The sequence below is a fragment of the Anas acuta genome, chromosome 3 (assembly GCF_963932015.1).
Source record: "Anas acuta chromosome 3, bAnaAcu1.1, whole genome shotgun sequence".
Taxonomy (NCBI): domain Eukaryota; kingdom Metazoa; phylum Chordata; class Aves; order Anseriformes; family Anatidae; genus Anas; species Anas acuta.
Genome location: NC_088981.1, coordinates 76885910 through 76908424, shown reverse-complemented (window position 1 = coordinate 76908424; position 22515 = coordinate 76885910). Strand labels below are relative to the sequence as shown.

Here is a 22515-nt window from a genome sequence, read left to right as displayed (position 1 = left end):
CCCAAAATGAACTTACGGCATTTAAAGTCAAGTAACAGTCATTGTTTTCAATAGCAAGATAGAGAGATAAAAACACTACAGCTTTTAGCTTGCACCAACTTTTGTCTGCATTGGAGTGCCAAAGAGTAGGCATGGGTCCCATAGGATACTGTAGTCAGATTGTGTTGAGCAGTAGCTTGAATTGATCTGGACAGGAGAATTTGTACACAATTCCCAGATCTTAGTGGCTTCACTAAGAGCCAATGGAGTTTCTTTGCGGATTATTAAATGCTTGCAGACTATTCAGGTGATCTAGTGATGTCCCAGGGTTCCGAGCCCTGCCTCCTAAATTAGCAGAGTAAAATGCAGTGCTCCTCTGCAAACTAACCTCAGACCTGCTAAGTTTGGATACAGCCAGTAGCTCCTATGCAGAAGACCTAATTCCTTCTGCTGCTGTTGCAGTTGCTCATTAGAAAGGAAGCATGGAAGTAGTGTAGACCAAAGATACCTTTAGGTGCTCTATTTAGTGGATCCCAAGGAGATTGCAATAGATTGAATATAGAAAGATTTAAAAGTTTTCATAAATGAAGAGAAAGATGCAGGACAGATGGCTGGGGATGAAATAGTGTAGGAAAAGACGGAGAAAGTCTTGGTTCAAGGCCGGGAATAGATTGTACATCTCCAGTGGGTGCCAACAGAATATTTGTGTCACTTTATGCCATCACTATGGTGGTTTAGAAATTTGTGATTTTAGAGAAATGTTAAGCATTACTGATTTCAGTGGAGCTTTATTTTTTTTTTTTACAACTACTCCAGGAATACTTTCAGTACAGATCAAACTCAGTGTGAACCAGGTTGCTTTTGCCAATCTTGATGCAGCAGCAGAGAAAATGTATTGCAGTGGAGATGTCCATCCCTTCTGCTGCAGATCTTCACACATCCCATATGTACAAATGAATGCAGATAGTGAAAGGTATGAATGTATGTAGTGTTGTTTTTCTGTTTATATAGTATTTGCTGGATGGGGCAAGAGGTGGTAGTGAGAAGAAAAGAAAGAGGAAGCATGAAGTTTTAAGATATTAACAGGCATTAATGTTAAACTTCCTTTAAAAGCCTTATGGTTACCAGGACCTTATTTTCCTCAGCGTATGTCTTTCATGAGTCTGTAATATCTGTCATTAAAGCACAGGTGATAACACTGTTTTAGATAAGGGTAAGGTCATGAACTCTAAGCAAAAGAAACCAATCTGTTGGACACGAGTGATGACAGGTAGGAAAAGTAAGTTTTGAGAATTCTTCTTTAATATAGCAAACCAGAAATCATTCAGTCAGTATGAAGATAGTCTAAATTCTGCTTGAAATTCAAGCATCTAGTCAGTGATGCAAGCTAAGTGCCTCTGAAGACTTGGACAAATGATGTACACACATCCTAAGACATGCAGTTGGGAGTTACCTAAAACCTCTCAGTAGGAGACACTAGATGTGTGGATTGGTGGATTTAGAACATGTGAATATATTCCTCAATGGTTTCAAGTCCATAAGCACTTTCTAATATATTTTATTAACTTCCTTTTACTAACAAGCCTAAACACGTATAGCTAATGCACAGTTTGAAACTCAATTCAGCATTTAACTCACTGAATTACAGTTGCAATTTTGATGCCCTTCATTGATCCTTTGTTTCACAGGGTTTGAGTACAACAGTGCAGAAAAAGTGCTTCAAATTAATCTTTATACCAAAGTGGTTTTAGTTTGTCATCTCCCCTCTCTGATGGAGTACAGAAGCAACAATAAAGTTGATACACCATGCTTATATAAAAGCTTTTAATAGATAGGAATCTTTTTTTCCAGCTGTTTCATGTGACATTCCTGTCATCAGTACAGGGCAGTGAGTTTTAGATTAAACTCTTCTTATTGCATGAATAGTTAGAAACTCAAGAATTCTTTGTCAGGATGACAGGAAGTACCAAGTAGAGGTGCCTGTTCTCATTCATAACTATTCAATGTCTTCCTTAATGATTTGGCTGATGTAATAATATTTTTTTTTTTATGTTTTCAGACAATCAGAGGGTGGAATGGTCTTCAAGCGCTTTTTAAAATAAAATTAGGATTGAGAGTGATCTTGACAGATTGGAGCAGTGGCCTGAAGTACATAGTAGGGTTCAATAGTGACAGAGAAAGCATGACACTGTGGAAGTTCTGCAGAAAAAAGAGGTGGGAATAGGAGTAGGTCATAATCTTAAACATAAAACAGCAATTTCATAGTGTGTTAAAAGTCTAATGTAGGGATATACAAACAAGAATGGCATAGGCTGTTACAATCAAAATGATCTTCCTGATCTATTCACTACTACTACAGCCCTAAGAGGAAGATTTTGCCCAGTTTAAGGTAGCAAACTTTGTCATTCAGAGAAGAGGAAACTTTAATACACGTCTTCAAATGCATTGAAGATGAAGGAGACAAGGCAGGTAGGATCATCAAATTCAAGTGTTGGACTGGTGGTTCCTGGGTTTAGGGTTATAAACCTTAAGGTGGAAAATGGATCAAGTGAGTGGAGAGGTTTAGAGCTCCAGCACAAGTAAAAGGAAAATATGTTGAAGAGGATACCTGAGCATGGGGACAGTTTCCCTAAGGAAATTAGGGTGTCTTCAACAATGGAGATTTGCAAGAATACCTTACAGCTTTCCTGAACTGGCTTAGGCCTTTCCTGGCCTCTTTACAGACTTGGTTGGATTCAGTATGCTTTATGTAATTTAAAGTCTCCATTTATTTTTGGCTGTTGATACCAATTGCAATTGCTGAATCCATTTCAGAGACCTCCTCTTTCAGTTCCAAACCATCAGAACCTCTTCTCTGCATCTTTCTTCTTTGCCTTTAATTTCTGGGGACCCCTGACATTTCTCTTCATTTTATGAATAATATAAATGAAGAAGGAAGAAAAATTGAAGGATTCATTATGTATTTTGTATATTCCTTCTATATTTTGTCATAATTAGAATGAAAGGTGGAAGGGAGAAATGACTTTTTTTTTTTAATCATCTAACCAGATTCTTGCTTTTCTTTCTAGTGGACCCATGGTCTCCAAAGATTGCATAGTCCCAATATTTGTACTACTGCTCCAGCAGCTTGATTCCTGAATTGTGTTCTCCTACAGCATCACTGTTTGCACAGCAGGAGTATTGCATAGCCGTGTTGCAATCTGATAATGTGGAAATTCTTTGGGGGATTGGGGGGGGGGAATGGTGCAATAGAGTGCTTTGACTTATATTATAGGTGGAGTATTAGTATGTATGTTTTGTGTTGAGTCACATGCATTCATGAGTACTTTTCATACTGACTTATATCGCTCTTGGTGCAGGTACGTAGTTCTTGGAATACAAACACAGTTTTTCAAAAGGCCAAACTTTGACAGAATTGTATACAAATAATTGGTGTTTTGTTTTTCCCTTCCTCCCCCCTACTTCTAGCTGGCTGTGAGGTGGTTGGAGCACAACTGCCGCTACCAGTACATGGATGAGCTTCTCCAGTATGTCCGCTTTGGCCTTATGGACGTGGATACTCTGCATACTGTAGCTCTTTCTCATCCTCTTGTCCAAGCCAGTGAAACTGCAACAGCACTTGTTAATGAGGCCTTGGCTTACCACCAAAGCATCTATGCACAGCCGGTTTGGCAAACCAGAAGGACAAAACCTCGCTTCCAGTCAGACACTCTTTACATTATTGGTGGGAAAAAACGTGAAGTCTGTAAAGTGAAGGAGTTGCGATACTTCAACCCAGTCGATCAAGAAAACGTTCACATTGCAGGGATTGCAAACTGGAGTGAGCTAGCGCCCATGCCAGTAGGGAGAAGTCACCACTGTGTGGCTGTCATGGGAGACTTTCTTTTTGTAGCTGGTGGAGAGGCCGAGCACTCCACGGGCCGCACCTGTGCGGTGAGAACTGCCTGCCGCTATGACCCCCGCACCAACTCGTGGGCCGAGATAGCTCCAATGAAGAACTGTCGGGAGCACTTTGTGCTGGGAGCAGTGGACGAGTACCTCTATGCGGTAGGGGGCAGAAACGAGTTGCGCCAAGTTCTGCCTACTGTGGAGTGCTACTGCCCCAAGAAGAACAAGTGGACCTTTGTGCAGTCCTTTGATCGATCGCTTTCATGCCATGCAGGATATGTGGTGGATGGTCTTCTTTGGATATCAGGTAGAAAACGTTTCACACAGTTTGAGGTACTAACAAAACACCAAAATACGGTCTTGAGTAAAACTAATAAATCATCTTTGGTTTGTGTGTCAGGATAACTTTTGCCTTAGGAGTTGGTTATTTCAAAGAATTTAAGAACAGAAGCATGTAATCAAGCCTGATTAGAAGTATAGGGGCACAACGCACCTATCAACTTCTACTAAAAATCCCTCTGTGTTTCAAAGCTGCACATATCATGTGTACTACCTCCACTCACCATTCATAAATCATCATGAATTAAAATGATAATGCCCTTGTTTACAAATTTTGAATTACAAAGTCTGTGTGCTTGCTAAAAACAAAATCCAGTTTCTGTAGTATGATCAGGTACTACTGTGTTGGTTTCTGATAATGAAATGGAGAAATAAGCGCTTGTTGGCTTGTGTAGGTGCGGAGCTTGAAGGCAGGTGTATGAACTCCTCCGACTTGCTCCTAAGGGTGTATTAACAGGCCAAGATGACCTTTGTCAGAAATTCTGCCTGGCTCTGACTGTCAGTAACATGTGCGCAGGACTGCCTAGTTGTAATCATAGCATTATGGTACAGCTAGATGAAAGTATAAGCCTTGTGATCTTAAACTAACATATCATTTGCAACTTGATCTGATATACCTTTTATTTTACATGTACACGATGATGGAATTTGGGGACGTTGTGTCATCAATCTTTGCAGTGACTTTTCTGGTATCAGTTGCTTTGGAACAAGATCGGTGCTGTCTACAGACGGTGTGACAGGAAAAAACAACATCTTTTAGTAGGAAGTGTGTCATGGAAGGTTATAAAGTTGTAATATCTATCAAGGAAGTTAATGAGTAAATGGGACCAGCACTTAAAGAAAATGTTCAGCATTTGCTGCCTTCACAGCAGATAGCCTCAGGGGATTTTAGCATGGTCTGGGATCCCTCTGGTGAAGAGATGATGCATGAATAAAAGATTGTTAGCTCCTTAGGCCTTCACTGTGCTTCTCAACATATGTCATTGAGGTTAGTGGAGCTCCTTGCAGATGCATCTCTCTGCCCATATGCGTAGTGGATTCCCAAATGTTGGCAGGGGAAGTAGCAGAGACCTATTTTAATACGTACACACTGAAATCACAACTGATATGTTTGGAAAGAAAGGCGTGAGAGAATGCAAGGAGTCACAGTGGTCCCCGGCAGGCATTTTGGGTCACTTTCTTTACAATTGGCTTTGAAGGAGTCTCGTACAGTTTGTGCTGTGTGTTAATCCTGAAGTGTGCACATAGGGTGCTTTGAGACCTGGGTATGGTGCAGAAAGAGAATTTCTGATTTTGGGTGTTCAGATCAGTCCCCTGTTTGTTCATTACCTTCTCTATTCTGTTGGTGGAAAGAGATGAGTGCCTGTGATGGGCAGGTTGAAGCACATGGATGCTACTACTTCTGTGTCTTGATTTTTTATTTTTTCGCTCCCCTTAAATGGTTTACATTTGACAGTTTCTATTTTTGGAAAACAATGTTTTTTAGGAAATTGTGATGAACATATTTGTGTGGTTTTATGCCATATAGTTTTTATTGAGAGAGCTCTAGAAACACTCATCAGAATTTGGTCTCTAGTACATGAAAAAAAAAGTTTTTAAATTTCTTAAAAAAAAAAAAAAATCATTTACTAAAAACAAGTAAGAAAATCTACCCGATTTGTTAGAGATTTTAAAGTGAAATATGAGATTGATGAATAAGTCTTTTAATCTTTCCTGATATGTTAGGAAAAGGGATATTGTGCTGGGGATTAATTAACGTGCCTAGTTATGTCAGTGAAATGCATGCTTACCTGTACATTCAAGTGCTGTCTGCTTTATATAATGAAGCAGTGTGATATTGTGTTCAAGGATGTGCCTTTAATGGATTCATAAAAATCTATTAGATGAACTGAACAAATGGGAAAAACAAACAAACAAGCCATATTTTACCAGTATTTGTATTTGAAAAGTGTATCAACACAGCTAGTGTTGCAAAACTGAGAGCATGTGATAGTCGCAGGAAGGAGCGAGGTTTTGGCAGTAGACGGGACTTTTTGGTTGTATCCCGTATAGCTTTGGAGAAAATGCTTAGCAGCTTGGAGTTGCTAGATTCTGACATGTGAGTGTGGATTACGGGAACATATTCTGCAATACTTTAGAGTAGTGGTTTGCATTACATATTCACAGATTGAAAATTGTGTTTATGTATTATTTTTTAAATAAAGGTAGATGGGGATGCTGTAACTGTAGCTAGATTTCTGTTATTAACTAATTGCTGAGGGCCACAAACTAACTGTGTATATGTAAACTAACTGTGTATATGTATATCCAGGGCTAGGGGAATAGTACAGAGGGAAGTTTTATTGTGCTGAAATATCAACAGTCACTACTGAAAAAACCTGCTGTTTTACCATCATATATGAGGTGTTAGTGTAAGAGTAATAAGTAATGCAGGAGGGAACCTAATTTTAAGTATGTGGTTTAAAATTAAGTAATTAAAAAATTAGTTTCAGTTTCTGAGCTATATCGCTGCAGCTTTTTCTTGGAAATACAGGTCATCAGCAAGAGCTCTCAAAGTCAGTCTGATGCTACCAGCTGGCACTACAGCAATGAAAATTTGTCCTTTTTTTTTTTTTTTAGTAAGTGAAGAAGTTAAATAGTGATAATATAAGTTTTTAGTCCTTGTATTTGTGGAGAGAGTCATCAAAACATGACTTGCATGCAAATCATTTACTTATTTTTTAGTCAAAGCATTAGTGTCCCACTACAAGCCCATGTCTTCTAAGGCTTTTCTAATCAAAGGCTGACTAGACTTGAGGGTTTTCTGTTATTATTGTTGGGGTTCATTGTTAGCTTTCCTTTGGGACAAACACGAGAAGGAATCAAAAATCACAGAGGATAAAATCCTGGCGAAGATGCCAGGGAAGGGAAGTGTGGTAACAAAATGGTGCCCAAGGGCATGCAGACATGGAAAACTGGGAGCTGGGAGGTCAGTGGCTCAGGTTATGGAGGGACTGCTAAGCTGCCACCACCCCTTTGGGGTTTTTACCTGCCCAAAGCTCACCAGTTTTGCACTTTGGAACTAATCTTATCCTCTAGAGAGCAAAAATGGGTTCAGCTCTCAAGTTTTCTGAGCTCCATATATTGTGGAACATATTTTTATATTTGTGTTGTCGTTTTTTTCTCATCTCTCTCTTTTTTTTTTTTTTTTTCTCACAGCCCCCTATTTAATTTTATTTTCTTATTTTAAAAAGTGTATGAGAATTCATTAAAATAAGTCCTCTGCATTGACAGTATGGCATCGGGCAGATGGTTTTGAAATTTTATAGAGAGATGAATCTTGCAGGCCACAGTTAACATCTGACACCCTGACCCATTTCACAAGCGAATTGCATGCCACATGCTTCAAGCAAAGCGTTTGAGTGAAAGAGACACAAACGGCACCAAACCCTTTGGAGTTCACCATCCCTGACAGTTGCATCCTATAAAAGCAGGGAAACATCCCTGGGGGTGAGAGCCTGAACGGTGCCCACTTCCCTTCATCCCCCGTGGCGCATGCGTGCGGATCTGGAGACCTTCCTTACATGCATCCCCCATCCTTCTCCTCTGGAGGTGCCCCACACGTGGAGGCTGGTGTGAGATGGGGAAGCCTCTGCCAGCTTGGTGCCATTTCTGCATCTGCAGCAAGGGATAAGGAGGCTTTCTTCCTGGTAAAGGGCCTGGGAGAGGAGCATATGAGAAGCGCGGTCTGAAGCCCAGCATTAGGCTGTGGTTTCACAGAGGCCCGAGTTGACTGACCCGATGTGTGTCAGCTAAAGTCACATCTTGTCCTTCTTATTTAACAACTTTTTTTTTCTTCAGAAATCAAGACTGAAGTTTATAATTTCAAGACTTTTTCTTTTTTTTTCCCCTAATGCTGAGGTTTTGACCAAGGATATGACCACGTATCTTAGAGAGTTATTGAGTTTGCAAGTGATTTGGCATGAAAAGCGCTACGTTACTATTATTATGTGTGCTATATGATGCAAGGAGGGTTTCCCCCTCAGGTAAATGCCTATAATATTGTTTTACGAAAAATAGATCTGGAATAAATAGGAGACTACAGTATCTGACCAAACCCAGTTTTGTGGTGCTGCTGGCACAGAAATTGCCATCTATAGGGGCTTAATAAGGAGATAAATCACCTCTGTAACCCCATCTTAGTCTGCATATGGGACATTGTTTCTTTTTTATTATTACTATCTTTGAATACTGATAGTGGATCTCACACCTTTCAAGCACAGATATTTTAGGTTTTATGTCATTGATTCTTTGTAGATTGATAGTAAACATCTGTTTTTAAAGATTATTTTTTTTTTTAATCCCCCAAAAAAATAGGGCTTGTGCCCCTCTTGTTGGCATCTGGATTGCATCCAGAGGGGAACAGCACCATGTGGAGCTACCATTGGTGTCTTTCAGGGATTTCATTGGGGTGGAAGATGCTCCAGCTCAGCTGCCCTCGCTGCACCTGAGTAAAAGGCAGCGGGCTCGCGTGTTGAGGAAGGCTGAACTTGTGTTTAACACACGGGCATGAGAGAGTGGAGAGATTTCTATTTTAGAACAGCAGAGTACCACAGGGCGCATTTCATGAGTTTCGATATATTCCATGTATTTGCTGGAAGGAATACACACGGGGAGCTCTTTGCCAACATGTGGTTTTACACATCTCCCAGCAAAGTCGGATTCGTGTGCACAGCCTAGCACTTGGGGACTTCGGAGAGAGTGGTGAGATTTTCTGTGGGATTTGGATTGAATGAGATTTCTCAAGTCAGATGGGGGTCTTGCTAGGACACGTTATAAATATGGATTATAAATGTTTGATTGGGAAAATTGTGTTAAACCTACAGCCTACCACCCTTCTCCTTTCGGAGGTGGCTTTATGAAGGCATTTTTCAGTGCACTTTGTGGACGATTTGGGGGCTGTAACAAACATTGTGCATGTTTGGGGCAGGGGTGGACAAATGGGGGATCTTGGACTTCCAGGACCTTCTCCACGCAGCAGGGAAGTTGGGAGGTTATGGGTTTTGGAGGGCTTAGAAAGCAGGGTTTGTGTCCTGTCTTACAGCATTTGCTGCAAGAGGAGTGAGCAACAGTGGCTGTGGCAGTGAAAACACATTTGCAAGCCCACAGGGTTGGTGCTGGGCTTCCCAGGAGTGCAGTCCCACAGCTGCAAGAATGAGAAAGAGCCAGGCTTGTCCTGAGGGCATTCCTCGCCTCCCCGAAATCCTGGTCTGCAAAGCAAACCGCTCTTGTCATCGCTTCTCTTGTCTTGTCATTGGTGTGGTCATCACTCTTGCTTTGTAAAACTCACTGAGCTCTGACCAAACTGGGTGTTTTGCTGCCATTTCCCCAGGCAGATTTTTTTTTTTCCACTTTCTTTAATCGATTCTCTACCACATTAGCTGCTATTGCTTAACATCAACTTCCATGACATGGTTTGTAGTTTCAAATCTTCAAGTGCCATTCCCATACCTCGCCCTTCCCTCCTCTTAGAAAGCTCTGCTGAGCAGCTGAAGAAATTCATCTTAGGATTACCCCAGTTTTTTTTCTGAGAGAAAGTATGTATTATTTTTAGTAGCATTTAAACTTTTTTTTCCTTGTCCTATTTTTTAGGAGACATATTAATCTTCTTCTGCCCTTTCCCAGCTGCCTGGAGTATTTTTAAAAGAATAGTTCAAGAGGACATTACAGACTTGTTAAATGTGAATTTTGGCAGAAAATTTTAAACTTTTGCTATAGCACTTCAAAGTTAGGAGGAACTCGAGTTTGAAAATTGATGCAGATATAAGATGGCATATTTAATGACAGATGTATCTATAGAAACCTGTTAAGATGCAGATTATCTCCCTGGGGAGGGGAGATCAAAACTGCCAATCTATAAAATATACTTGTTAGGGGAAGGCATGGAATCTATCTCTGCAAGCACTTTGATTGCAGGGGACAGTGTAGCAGCATGTGGCATCATAACCTAAGAGCAGACAAATCAGCTTGATGACTTTCAAAGCCAAGAATACTGCTGGAGGCAAGGGTACTCCAGTCTAGAAGAAATTAAAACATATAGAGACTGTTATTAATTCCAGATCTATTTTTGTGTAGTCAAATCTGTATGCAAATCCTTAGCATCTCATTTTGGCAGATTAATCTAAAAGTGAAGAGCGGTATGTGAAGGGAATGTAATGATAAAACACCACAGATGAGCAATATTGCAGGGAAAAAATGTAAGCTGTGTACTTGATATGAGGGGCTTTTTGTGAAGAGAGGAAAATAATTTTGCTTATTGGATTATTTCATTATTTCATAAGGAAGTGACCCCATTCTTTGTCTTCTCCCTCCGCATCTTTCCACCCAAGTTGTGGTGTTCTTTCTGAGTGAGAGTAAGAGACCCAGCACTGTGTTCCTGATGCATCTCCTGTAGGTTAGTGTTCTGGAGGAAACCATCCAAACAACTGCGACTTTCAGTTTCCAAAACAGCAATCTGACATTTTATCCTTAAGCATTAGGACTGTTATTAGCAAGTAATTCACCCCAACAGGAGCAGAGCAGCAGGTAAAACGTTGGTGCCAAGTCCTCTGTGTCTAAGCTATGTACAGTCTGCATGTTTTGCTTTGCGGTAGATTTACTCCTGTCCTCTGGACTGAATATTCCCAGCACTCAGGTACAGAGACTGGTTGTTATTGCACAGGAATGGGAGCAGAGCTGGTGCACATCCAGAGTGGAGCTTCTGGCTGAACATCTTCCAGAAAAGGGGAGTACCGATACCTCTCATCAGTACTGCTCCACAAAATGAAACCATGGGATAGAGTTGTGTGTGTGGGGGAAGTTGGTCAGCACAGCACAGTTCTGAACCAAAAGCATGCATGGAGGCATGCTGAGACCAGGGGGTATAAAAGCATCTAATTCTCCATAGCCCCGTGTGGGGAGAGAGCAGGGATGGCACTGGTGGCAGAGCTGCAGAGGCACCAAGCTCGGAGGACACTTGAGCACGCTCAGGAATACGTTTCCTCAGCTAAGATTGCAGCTTTGAGACAGATGGGCTTTTCCACCAGTTGTCTCAGTGAGATTTACCATTTAAAACCCTCAGAGTGCAGGATGAGCAGGCATTAGACATGTTCTGTGTTGAGCTAAATAGTTGTTTTGTGACATCTAGTTGTGTGAGAGTCTGTTCTGGGCTTTATAATTTGCTTTTTAGAGGTTATTGCTAAATTCATATGCTAAGGGCTTAGCATGGTTCCTGATCACTGTGGAGGAACCTCCCAACATAAGTCAGGTTGTAACTCAATTACAACCAAGCCAGAAAATCTTTACAATACATCTGTATCTGCAATACAGGATAAATATAATAAATATGTAATTCTCTTCAAAGACACACATGAATGCAGCTGCAGAAGGTTGCGCTGTGCCATCCTGTTGGCATTGGTGTTGCCACTAGTCTTGTTTGAGCCTGGCTCCCCTCTTACCACTTCCTCCCCTGCAGTGCAGAGCCACCTCCTTGTTTTTAAAGGGTGTTGGGCACTGCCTGCTCCTGGCAGCAGGGTCGGGGCTTACCTTTTCATGCTCTGGAGATGGCTGAACACACAGTCATTCCTTAACAAACATATTTTTGTCTTGTTTTTAGCCAACAGAATTAGCTTTACAGGGCAATGACTGGGGTTGTTTCTGTTTCATGTTTCTATATGTTTGACAAACCTGCTAATTAATACCTTGTAACCAGATTAAAAAGTGCAGATGCATGTGAGTGTAACTGGGGCTATGCAGTGTAATCCTATCAGCAGATGGACCCCACAAATGTTTATTTTGCTGTATCCGATCTTGGTGCTGGTTTTGCTAAGATGGAAAAAATTAACTTGTATAAACTCTTTCATAGGAGGAGTAACAAACACTGCACAGTATCAGAACAGGCTTATGGTGTATGATCCCAAGCAGGTGAGTATCTGTGTGGTATGTGTTTTTCTCATGTGTTTTGCTTATAAAGGGTCTGTTAGCAAATGCATAAAATACAATAATTCCTTAAGTTTAATTTGAGTTGGTGGTATTTTAAATTCACTTTGTACAGATGTGTATGTTTAACAGAGTAATGGACACCCCGACTTCTTTTTACATTTTTGAAGCCTGTAGGTGCTAGAAATATCTTAGATTAAATACTTAGAATAAATGTGTTTTAAATCCCTTCTATTTATCAGTATTTACTTGGCTTGTTCATTTTTATTTTATTTTATTTTTTTTTTGTAATTCAGCAGCCCTGGGCAATGTATGACTCAAAGTCAGTGTCACAAAACTGTTTCTTGTCATTGACATTTCTGCTTTCAATTATATATATACAGGCTTTTTGTTTTCTGCATACTTTCAGAACTGTGCTACCTGCCAGTGACTTATTCTGCTGACTGCAAGGGTGCCTATCATTTCATTACCCAAGCACCAAAAATATCTTTTAGGGATTATTTCATACATAATGTATGTGTTTTGATTAGGTTAGCATGGTTCAGTAACCATTTCAGAGGGTTAGGGCATGGTTATGCCCTCTTGCTTGTATTAGGAAATAAAAGTCCTAAGCTTGCAATCAGAGTTGCATAGCTTGATTTACACCTGCACAGAAAGGTATTGACTTCTCTGATTGCAGGATAGAGCCTTTGATTGCTGTATTTGGAACCAAATTCTGCCAGGAGACACTTTGCTGTGGTCCCCATTGACTTTTTAAGGCATACCACATATGGGTGCTGAAGCAGAAAGCAGGCACTGACAAACCTGCCTCATCCTTTTTGAGTTGCAGTTTTAGGCATCGATTATACAAATGCCAAATCTGTCCCAAACCCAAACACATGGTAATTACAGGCAGCAATCTTATTTTGCTTATGAGGGCGACGCTTCTATTTAGATCCTGTCTCTCTGTCCCTCGTCCTTTGCTTCAGCTCTTTATTTGCTGACACAGCTTTGAAAGTTGCCCCCCAAAATATGAGCAGCAACTTCGGTGCCAGTAGCAAGAAGGCCAGCACGACGTGTAAAGAGTTAAAGAGGAAGTGTGTGCTCGCATTCTTCAAATGAGGTCTGCTTCATGTTTGTACACACATGCTCTTTTTAAAAATTCTGCTGGCATATTGTTTACGGTGGGTACTGGAAACCATCACATCTGCTTGCATCTTGCACAGAATCTCAATAACTCCATCATTCAGCGCTCGTGCTCGCTTCTGCGCGAGGCCTTTGTGGCGAGTCGATAATGCCTGCCATCTGCCACAGAGCACACAGCTACCTGCCAACAAGCCGGCTGGGGTGACCTCTGCTTCCCCACCACTGATTAGTATTCACACGCTGGCTTATTAGAAATGACCCCACCAGGCCCCTCAGTTTCTTTGCCTTTGCAGTGCTTGGCGGCTCACCTGGCAGGCACTGCAGTGGAGGAAGCTAAAGATATAATCAGGGGATGCAGGCAGGCTTTGCAAAGCAGATGGTGTCTATAGACTCGTGTTAAGAGACTGGACTACTAATGCAAACATTAATGCCTAATATTCAACTATTACACATTGAAATGTATAGCTATAGATTGCGGAGGTTAAAAGGCAGTGTTATTAGAGGCTCTTGAGTTACCGCAAGCGCTAGCACGTGCAACAAAAAGAATTTCCTCACAGATTTTAACTTCCTCCACTTAAATAAATTAATCTTGTTGATTGTCAGGTTGTTTTGATTCTCCAAGCAGGGCAGGAGCAATTGTTTTCCTGCATTTAAAATACCGTGCTGTAATCCCTTGTCTTTCCTGTGCCCCCACCCTCAAAAAGTAGAATTCTTGAATATTGTTAACCAGGAGGAAAAATATGCAAAAGCATGCTACTTTGCGAGTGCCCACAAATAAAGGGTTAGCATAAAATCAAATACGTGAATCACTTCAGAAGATTCTTTAGGAAATTATTTTTCCCTGTTGTTTCACTCCCCAAGGATAAGATCAAATAAGCTTCTGAATAACGAAAAGTAGAAGAATCTCTCTTCTCTCTCAACAGAGCTAGTTGGTACAGATATGTTAGCGTGGTATACAAAGGAGACATCTAATAGTCTTGCTTAAGGAGTATTTGCTACTGAATTCTGCAGAAGTAAAAAAACTTTGAAGCCTGAGGAGCTAAACAGAAAAACAGAACACGAAATACGATTAAATTAATATATTTAAATGTGAGAAGTATAAACCATGTGTTGAAAGTCCATTATATCTAGTCCATGTTGTAACCAATATGCATTTTTAACATATAAATAACACAAGTATATACACCCAGGATTTCCAGCCAGGGGTAAGGAGAACACCAATAAGTGCTAATGCTGTTGTACAAGCAGTGCTGAGACAACTTCTGTCTCTTTGTTTCCAGAATAAGTGGTTGAGCCGTAGCCCAATGCTGCAGAGGAGAGTGTATCACTCGATGGCTGCTGTCCAAAGGAAACTGTACGTGTTAGGTGGGAATGACCTGGACTACAACAATGACCGGATCCTGGTTCGGCACATAGACTCTTACAGCATAGACACTGATCAGTGGACGCGTTGCAGCTTCAACATGTTAACAGGCAAGTATTGTATACCAAAAGAGGAAAATTGCTACCGTTAAAGTAAAACATCAATTCTTTGCCCTTTAGATGCCTTTGGTATGTGGAACTACACATCTTCACCTCAGTTGGCTCTGGATGGCAGGGACCATAGTTGGCCCACAAGAGACTTTAGATTACTGTTTCAACATTCATTGTTCAGGAAAGCATTTTTTTTTTTAGGACAGTAGGCTAAATTTTTAAGATGATGCACGTAAATCTGATTTAATGAGACAATCAAAGATACTTTGTCAAAGAATACCAACAGTACTTATTTTTGACTCTCCAAAAGCTTGTATGCACCGTTAGATTTAGCTCCCTATTCTGAGTGTTCAACAGGCAGATGCATTTCTACTGTAATAACATAATTTTTATAGTGCTTTCTGCTTGCTGATGTATTAGAGCAGGGCTTATACTGAAATCTATTAACCATCACTTATTTCTAGATAGTATCTTCTTCATAAATTTCTCTAAAGGAGGTGTCTTGGTTGGAATTTTGTCAGATCAGGGATGAGTTGAGTAGCTCGGATAGCTACGGGATCTGTGGACTTCCTGATGACAGTCATTAGGAGGAGGAGCACAGTCTGTTTAATTTCACCACCACCTGATGTGATTCCCAGAGGTACTACCATTCAGATCTCTGGGAGAGACAGGCATGTGACACATTCTCAGAGCAGCACCAACAATAGCTTTGCAGAAGGGAATGCATTTCCAGGATAAGCCAACATAAATGTTGGGGCCATTTTCTTCTGCAGCAGACTTGGAGCTCCCTTAGTAACAGCTTTGTCAGCCACTAGGTTTCAGCACAGACTGCTATAGAAATCCTAGAACTGAGCCTACCTCACTTCTCATTGTCTTGATTTGGTGTTGCATTCACTTCTAAGATCTACCACTGAAAAGATGTAGGAACTTAACTAGAAGCTTAGGATAGCTGGCAGCATGTCAGAGAAATGAATGCCTGACAAATAAGACAGTCATGTCATTTCCTTCTGAAAGATTTAAAAAATGCTCTGATGGTATCTTTATTTTTTAGGATACTGCTCTGGGTTTCTTAATCTCAAGGATCTTCAGGAGGGTTCCTTGGTCTCTGAGTTAGGTCATCAGAGCCCTTTGTGGACACAGGGGAGAGAGGCATGGACTGAAAAGAAAGAGTTATACATTGTAAAACAGAACTAGTGTTTTGTATTCCTTTTGCTCTCCATTACTTATTATATTTTATTATTTGGAGGGATTGACTGCCTTGGAGAAGGACATCTAATTTGCGATTGCAAAAGTGCTGGCACTGTGGGCACCTTTGTTCTGGAGCTGACCCTATATCACTTAGTGCTGTGAGACAATGGCCTCTCCTCGGACATGACCTGGTGGGTTGTTCCCACAACCAGCACCAGGAGAAGCCATGTAAATTTTTCTCTGTGTGTCTGCAACTGGCATAAAATGTGTCTGTTGTACCATATAGTGCAGATTTTATTTTTTTTAAGGCAGTATTTACCCTTCAAAACTTGTGAATTTAAGGAGACCATGGCTATGGGAGTGAGCTTGCACCATACTCGTGCCTGTAGGAGCGAGGGGGCTGCATGGGTATGGGCAGGCGGTGAGGGGAGGTCACTCCCTTGGCTTACATGCCTGTTAGATGTGCGACAGAAGCTGAGGCAGGCGGGGAGCTCACCCATTACCTACAAAGTACAAGCGCACAAAAAACGTTGAGAAGAGAGCAGATGGTCCCCTGCACAGCCTCAGTTTATTGCACATCTGTGACCTGGCTCATCTGTGGTCTCTCTCTGGACAGCCCTGTCCTGTGCTCCCACAGACAGTGGAGAACAGCCCTCACACTTCACCTCAATTGTTGCAAGTTGTGAATTCTGAAACTCTCAATTTGCTGCCAAGTACATTTGCATCTTACTACAGAACTCTGGCACTCAGTGTTAAAAAGGGTTAATTAAACATTGGAAGTGGCTTCTTTCCTTTTTTGCTTTAGGTCAAAATGAGTCTGGAGTCGCGGTCCACAATGGTAGAATATATCTCGTTGGCGGCTATTCGATTTGGACAAATGAGCCTTTGGCATGTATCCAGGTGAGTGATTTAGGTTTCTTTTAAAGTCTTTTCCAATAATTTTGCAAGGATATGCTTTGCACTGAAGTTATTCAAAAAGGAAAATGCAGGTGAAGTGGAGAGATTAAGGATGTTTCTTATGCAGCCACTGAATCTCTGTAAGCCAGAGAGGAAATAATGTGGATATCAAAAAAATATTTCCAGATTAGCCATTAGATGTAACTCTTCTAAGTAAGGTATTATAGGAAAGCAGGAATTGAGGAATCACTCCTTTGACAAGATTTGGCTAAAATAGTGGATATATTATTCTCAGGGTACACAGTAGAATTCAGAAGGAAAAGCTGTGCAGAAATGGACAGTGGGGCATGGGCTAACACATTTTCAGCCATTCTTGTGATTTTTTTTTCTCTCCAAGTTGTCTTTCAGAAGAGCAGCCAGAGTTAATGAGTTGTTCTTTGACAGAGTTCAGCCAGCCTGCAACCTGCCCTAGCGCTTACTGCTTCAAAGCTTGAATGGAAGTTTTGATCCCCGCTGTAGGTAGTGGGTTGTCCAATAAACTCTTCTGCTCTCTCATCTTGTGTCACAGCAGCTTACCAGCAGATCTGTGTCTTTCAGATGTTCCCATACAGAAATTAGGAATTCTTATCTTCCTACATTCTTCTGAGTGGAGCAAATCTGCATCACAGCCATCGCTTTGTGACCAGCTGGGCAGTTACAGACAGAAACTCTTGTTTATGTCTCAGTTTCTGCACTTTTGCTGATAAACAACATTTTCATTAGCTTCCAACTAAGGATTTTAGGATTTAACCTCCAAACTGTCCCATAAGGATTGAAGTTGGACCTAGCATAAGGGAACGTATCAGATGCTGAGCTGCTGATCTTATAATGAACACATATTAGCATAAGTTTGTAAAGAATAGATCACGCAAGATAAGCAGTTAAAACCATGTTCTTGTCATAGTATAATTGTGTTTTCCTAAATTGTTGGATACCACACCTAACAATTGTTAATGAAAAACATCACACAGACAGGTCGGATAACGCTACCTGAAGTACTGTGCTCTAAACGGAGTAACAAACATCACTGCATCAAGGCAGTGGCTGTACAACACCAACACGCTTGTTTATAACCAGCAGGTACTTTGCAGTGTTGCACCTGGGTGTAAATACTGCTTAGTGACAAGTGACAGTCATCCTAGGATCTTGCTTTCAAAATGGACACTTGTCCACATCCCCAAACTGGTCGTGAACTGGCAGCCTGCCTGAGACAGTCCCAGTGTCAAAGGGAAAAGAAATACAGTGAGTGCTCTGGCAGAGCTGCGTGTGCTGCCCTTTCTCAGCTGTAGGCATTGTGCCTGGCTTTAACCAAGGAAACTACCCCTTTTATCTTCAAATTCAGCAAGTCTGAGTTTGCTCTCATCTTTGGAATAAAACACATTTTTTCCCGTACTTCTTAATTTTCCTTAAGTCAGTCAGGTATGAATCAAAGCTTTCCAGCTTTGGTAGAGCTTCCCTTGCTCCCTATATACCAAGCTGACAAACTGTTTAGCATTTCTGTTCTGTACTTGCATGGCTGCATGTTCTGCTGCCAGGAAGCACCATCAAATGCCACTGCCTGCTACTAAGCAGCTCAGCTAAGATAAGATTTGGGTGATAACGACTGCAATAAATCACCAGATCCATAACTGGAATCCAGAAGTGATCTGAAACTTTCTTTCTGTCGGGATTAATAGTACATTTATGCAGCCTGTGCCAGTGGGTTTGTTTCAGATTCCTTCTGCGATCCCTGAAATATTTTCTGTACTTTGACCTGCAGGTGCTGGATGTTAGCAAGGAAGGGAAGGAAGAAGTTTTCTATGGGCCTACGCTCCCATTTGCTTCCAACGGAATAGCGGCGTGCTTTCTCCCAGCTCCTTACTTCACATGCCCCAACCTTCAGACTCTGCAAGTGCCTCACCACAGGATCGGCACAATGTGAGACAAGGAACGCGTACTTCATAAAATCAGATGTGGAAGGGGAAAAATCAAACCCTGCGTATTGAAGGGTTTCTTTGGATCAGTGAAAATAATCAATCCCCATGGGCTGCTGCTTTACCTTCACACATTTGTCTTAAAGTCGGATCACAATAGGCAGGAAGGAAGCTACAAAAACCGTGGTTTCTCTCCTCTGCCTCAGATGCAGAGGCATATATGTGAGAGCATTTGGCATTTCTGCTGGTGACTACTTGCTGCCTGTCTTGATTTAATTTCCTTATGCAACTTTGTTAAGGCATTGTGAATGCTCTCAGCTCCTTCCTGGGCTGCTGTTCTTTGGAATCTGCACGTTCAGTTGTTCACCAATGGCACTTTCAAAGATGAGAGAAAGTAGTGTTTATGTTGACAAAGACGATATAATACTATGGTAATTATGCAACTTACTTGATACCGTTGGCAAAAAGAATAACAAATGTGCTGACTTCCAATTCCGAACTCCATCGTTTACAGTTTCTCATTTAATAATACTTCATTTGAAATTTAAATACTGTGAAGCAGATTAAAACAAAAATAAAAAACAAACAACCCCTGTAGTATATATATAAGGATCACACAAAAATTTGTGAAGGACAAAGACACTCAGGCTTCACAGTTAAGCACAAGTCTGAATGGAATGTGTTTGTCTGAGAATCTAAAGATCATTTGGGATGTCATTTACCAAGGTCTACTATCAAATAAATGTTACCTTCTGTCATATGATCAATTCCTCCTGACAGCTGCAGTCTTTTAATGGTGGAGAACAGCTTCTTTACTGTATAATTAAAATGTGCCATTTACTTAATATTTTTAATATCCAGTTTGCAAGGGGTCACCACATTTACAATTATCAATGAACAGTCTCATTTTGTCCAACATATGGTCCCACAAATCACTGGTCTCCAGAGGCTAAACAGGTGTATAACAATGTCAATATTTATTTATTTATTCTTTCAGTTTATGTAGCGTGTCTCCCTTCCATACTCCAAGCATATGCCAATTCACAATAAATACTCTAACCTGTTATATTTTGGCTTTGCTTGGCTATTGCAGCCCCTGTCTCATATTTTCATCTTTATTTACATATCTAACAACAAGTTCAATGTTTGTAAGTATTAACCAAGCATATAATTAAATCTTTCTCTATTTATGATTTATGGGTACTCTTCTCTGCTTTACCTACTGATCTGTTCCCTGCCCCTGTGCTATCTGAGCAGACCTGTGTGATTCCTACTGACACTCATGCAAATGCCAGGTGCAGATATGTCACAGCAAGAGCATGGGCTTGCTGGACGGGAAGGGTTTGATGTTGCCCAGTGAGCAGCGATTCCAAGTCCAGTGCATCTTTAAGTAAGTGCCTGGTTGGTGGTACAGAGAGGTGAGTTTTATCATTCCATCTCTATCTCCATTTCTAACTCACACCACCTTGCCTTGCCTTTTCCAGTCATTTTCAGGTTAGAAAGCCTTTTTTTTTTTCTCTTTCTGGATTTTCTTAGCAGCATGTAACTGCGTAGAACCAAGCTCCAGCTGCTTTCACTGAGTGCAAGCAATTTCTTCCTTTGCACACAAAACAAGGCTTCATCCAGCCACCACTTTAACTATACAAGAGCTCTATAGGCTATGCATCGGGATTTTTTTTTAGTTTTAATTCCTTTAATCTCCTGAAAATTAGCCTGCAAGGGCCATCTCTCCTCACAGGCCTGTTATACTTTAAAAATCTGACTGTTGTCCTGTGTGGGCTGCCAGGCCCAAGCCTGGGGAGCATTCGAAGCTCCACTTATATACAACTCACAGAGATGTAGACATGGTACATGCCTTGTTTTCAGGCAGAGGGTGGCTGAATAATCATGACCCGGGTCGATGGAGAGCCGTGGGGCTGCTGGCGGGGTCCCAGCAGTGCCACGTCAGGTGAGTGATCAGCTTTGGCTCTGCAGAACCGTCACTGACTCCCTGTTTTGCAGGAAGTGGGGAAATTAATTCCTTAGCCTAGGTAAAACACAGCGTGCTTCCAGACAAAAGTGCAGTGTATATTTCGCGTGTCTAAACTCAGTTTTGATGCTTTTATTCCTAGGCCTTGTAGCTTCCCACAGCTGCAGCTCTGAAATCGTCTCCTTCATGAATGCGAGGGATTACGGCAGAGCTACCCGGCCGTTCAGCAGCGGCAGCAAGCTGTGACAGGAGCCTGAGCTGGGAGGTGGAGGGGGGCAGCATCCCCATGCAAAGCAGCATGTGCCACTCGGTTCAAGGGCTGAAAGGCAAGAGTGGATGGCAAGAAAGTTATTTATCATGTTTGTTCTGCCCTTTAGACACTTTTACTGTTCTGGCTGTTATCACCAATTGTCTGTACTGGTGAATAGCGGTTTTAAACAGCTGTGCAATTGCATTAAATTAGTTAAGGGTAGCACAGCCACAGAGCCTCAGGACAACACATATGCTCCTATTAGTGTCAGGATTCTGCTCTGGCTCTTAATCATCAGGCTCCAGTGATTACAGAGAATCCTTTCATGGCGACCCTGGGTGCCTCACTTTCCTAGCTGGGTTTTTCTGCTTTTGTTGCAGGACCTTTAGGACAGCTGGGGTGCTTTGCTGCACCTGAACTCAGAAAATGCCACGTAGTTCCAGCAAGGTGAGCAAGTGGGTTTTATATCACCAGGTAAGGAGAGAGAAGGGTGTCAGTGCAAGAGCAGGCAGAGAGCAGGCTGGTGCCAGCAGCAGCTCTTCTCTCAGAGAGGATTCTCTGCTAGGGAGGAGCAGGGGTGGGTGGCAGAGCAAGGCTGGCTTCAGATGGCATGAAACTGTGCAGGGGACCCGCTGGCAAAGGCTGCTCAGTGACCTGGAGGTCTGAACCAGCACGTGCTTGCTTGGCCAGTTTTACCTTTAGTGTCCATGACTCTTGAAAGTGCACCCAGTTGCTGGCTCCTGTGTATGAGTGCCATGCCTACCTCATCTTTCCTTAATTTTGTACTATTTTTGGAGACCATCAGCCTTTGAACCCAACCACTGTCTCTGCCCAGCCTACCATTTTTGGTACATACCTCGGAGCAGCAGTTTAGCTCAGTTTTTCTGCAGAGCCTTGAAGATGCCCAGAATAAGAATATTTCCACGCTTGATCATTCTGTTCCTGGAGTCAGACCAGCGCAGTGTGAAAGCAGCTGCCAGCACAATTCACTCAGGTTCCCAGCTGGGAAATTGTGCAAGGTAATGGAGCAGGTTACAGCCAGCAAGAACGCAGGAGGCGCTTCAGGAAACAGGTACCTTTACAGCTGAATAATGCAGCAGCAGTTGTAAACTGGTGAGTTTGGAAGCCAGTGCAGTTCTGTGCATTTCTGCAGCTAGGCTGCTGGGCCACAGGGTCTTAAGAGCTGTAATGAGGAGCCTTTGTACTTTTACTCCTGTCCTGTGATCTCCTTTTTGGGGTCATTCCCATGAAAAGTAAAATTTTGTCCTTTATACGGCACACTTCACCTTTGAGTCTGAAGATGTTTTATCAGCAATTCTTAGCTATAAATAACCACAATAGCAATCAGCTGCTTCGTGCTTTTTGTCCAAAAAGACAGATTCCAGAAGCAGCCTTGCACAGTATTGACATGCTGCAGCAGCACCAAGAGGACGCTAACACCAACGGCTTCTTCTGCCCCTTTGGTTTCTGTTGAGCATTTCACACCCAAGTGCCGAGCA

General features: G+C 41.7%; 1 protein-coding gene across 12 annotated transcripts in view; it reads left to right on the top strand.

The window, feature by feature from the left end:
* The window catches only part of KLHL32 (kelch like family member 32), a 121373-nt gene extending 101809 nt beyond the window's left edge, over positions 1-19564 (top strand). For all 12 annotated transcript variants that reach the window (XM_068677883.1, XM_068677881.1, XM_068677886.1 and 9 more), the window contains 5 exons: positions 3448-4174; positions 12089-12147; positions 14568-14760; positions 16754-16848; positions 18644-19564. In XM_068677883.1, the coding sequence (XP_068533984.1) occupies positions 3448-4174; positions 12089-12147; positions 14568-14760; positions 16754-16848; positions 18644-18805 (1236 nt within the window). In that variant the 3' untranslated portion in view covers positions 18806-19564. The remainder of the gene's footprint in view (positions 1-3447; positions 4175-12088; positions 12148-14567; positions 14761-16753; positions 16849-18643) is intronic.
* Positions 19565-22515: the final 2951 nt, after the last annotated feature.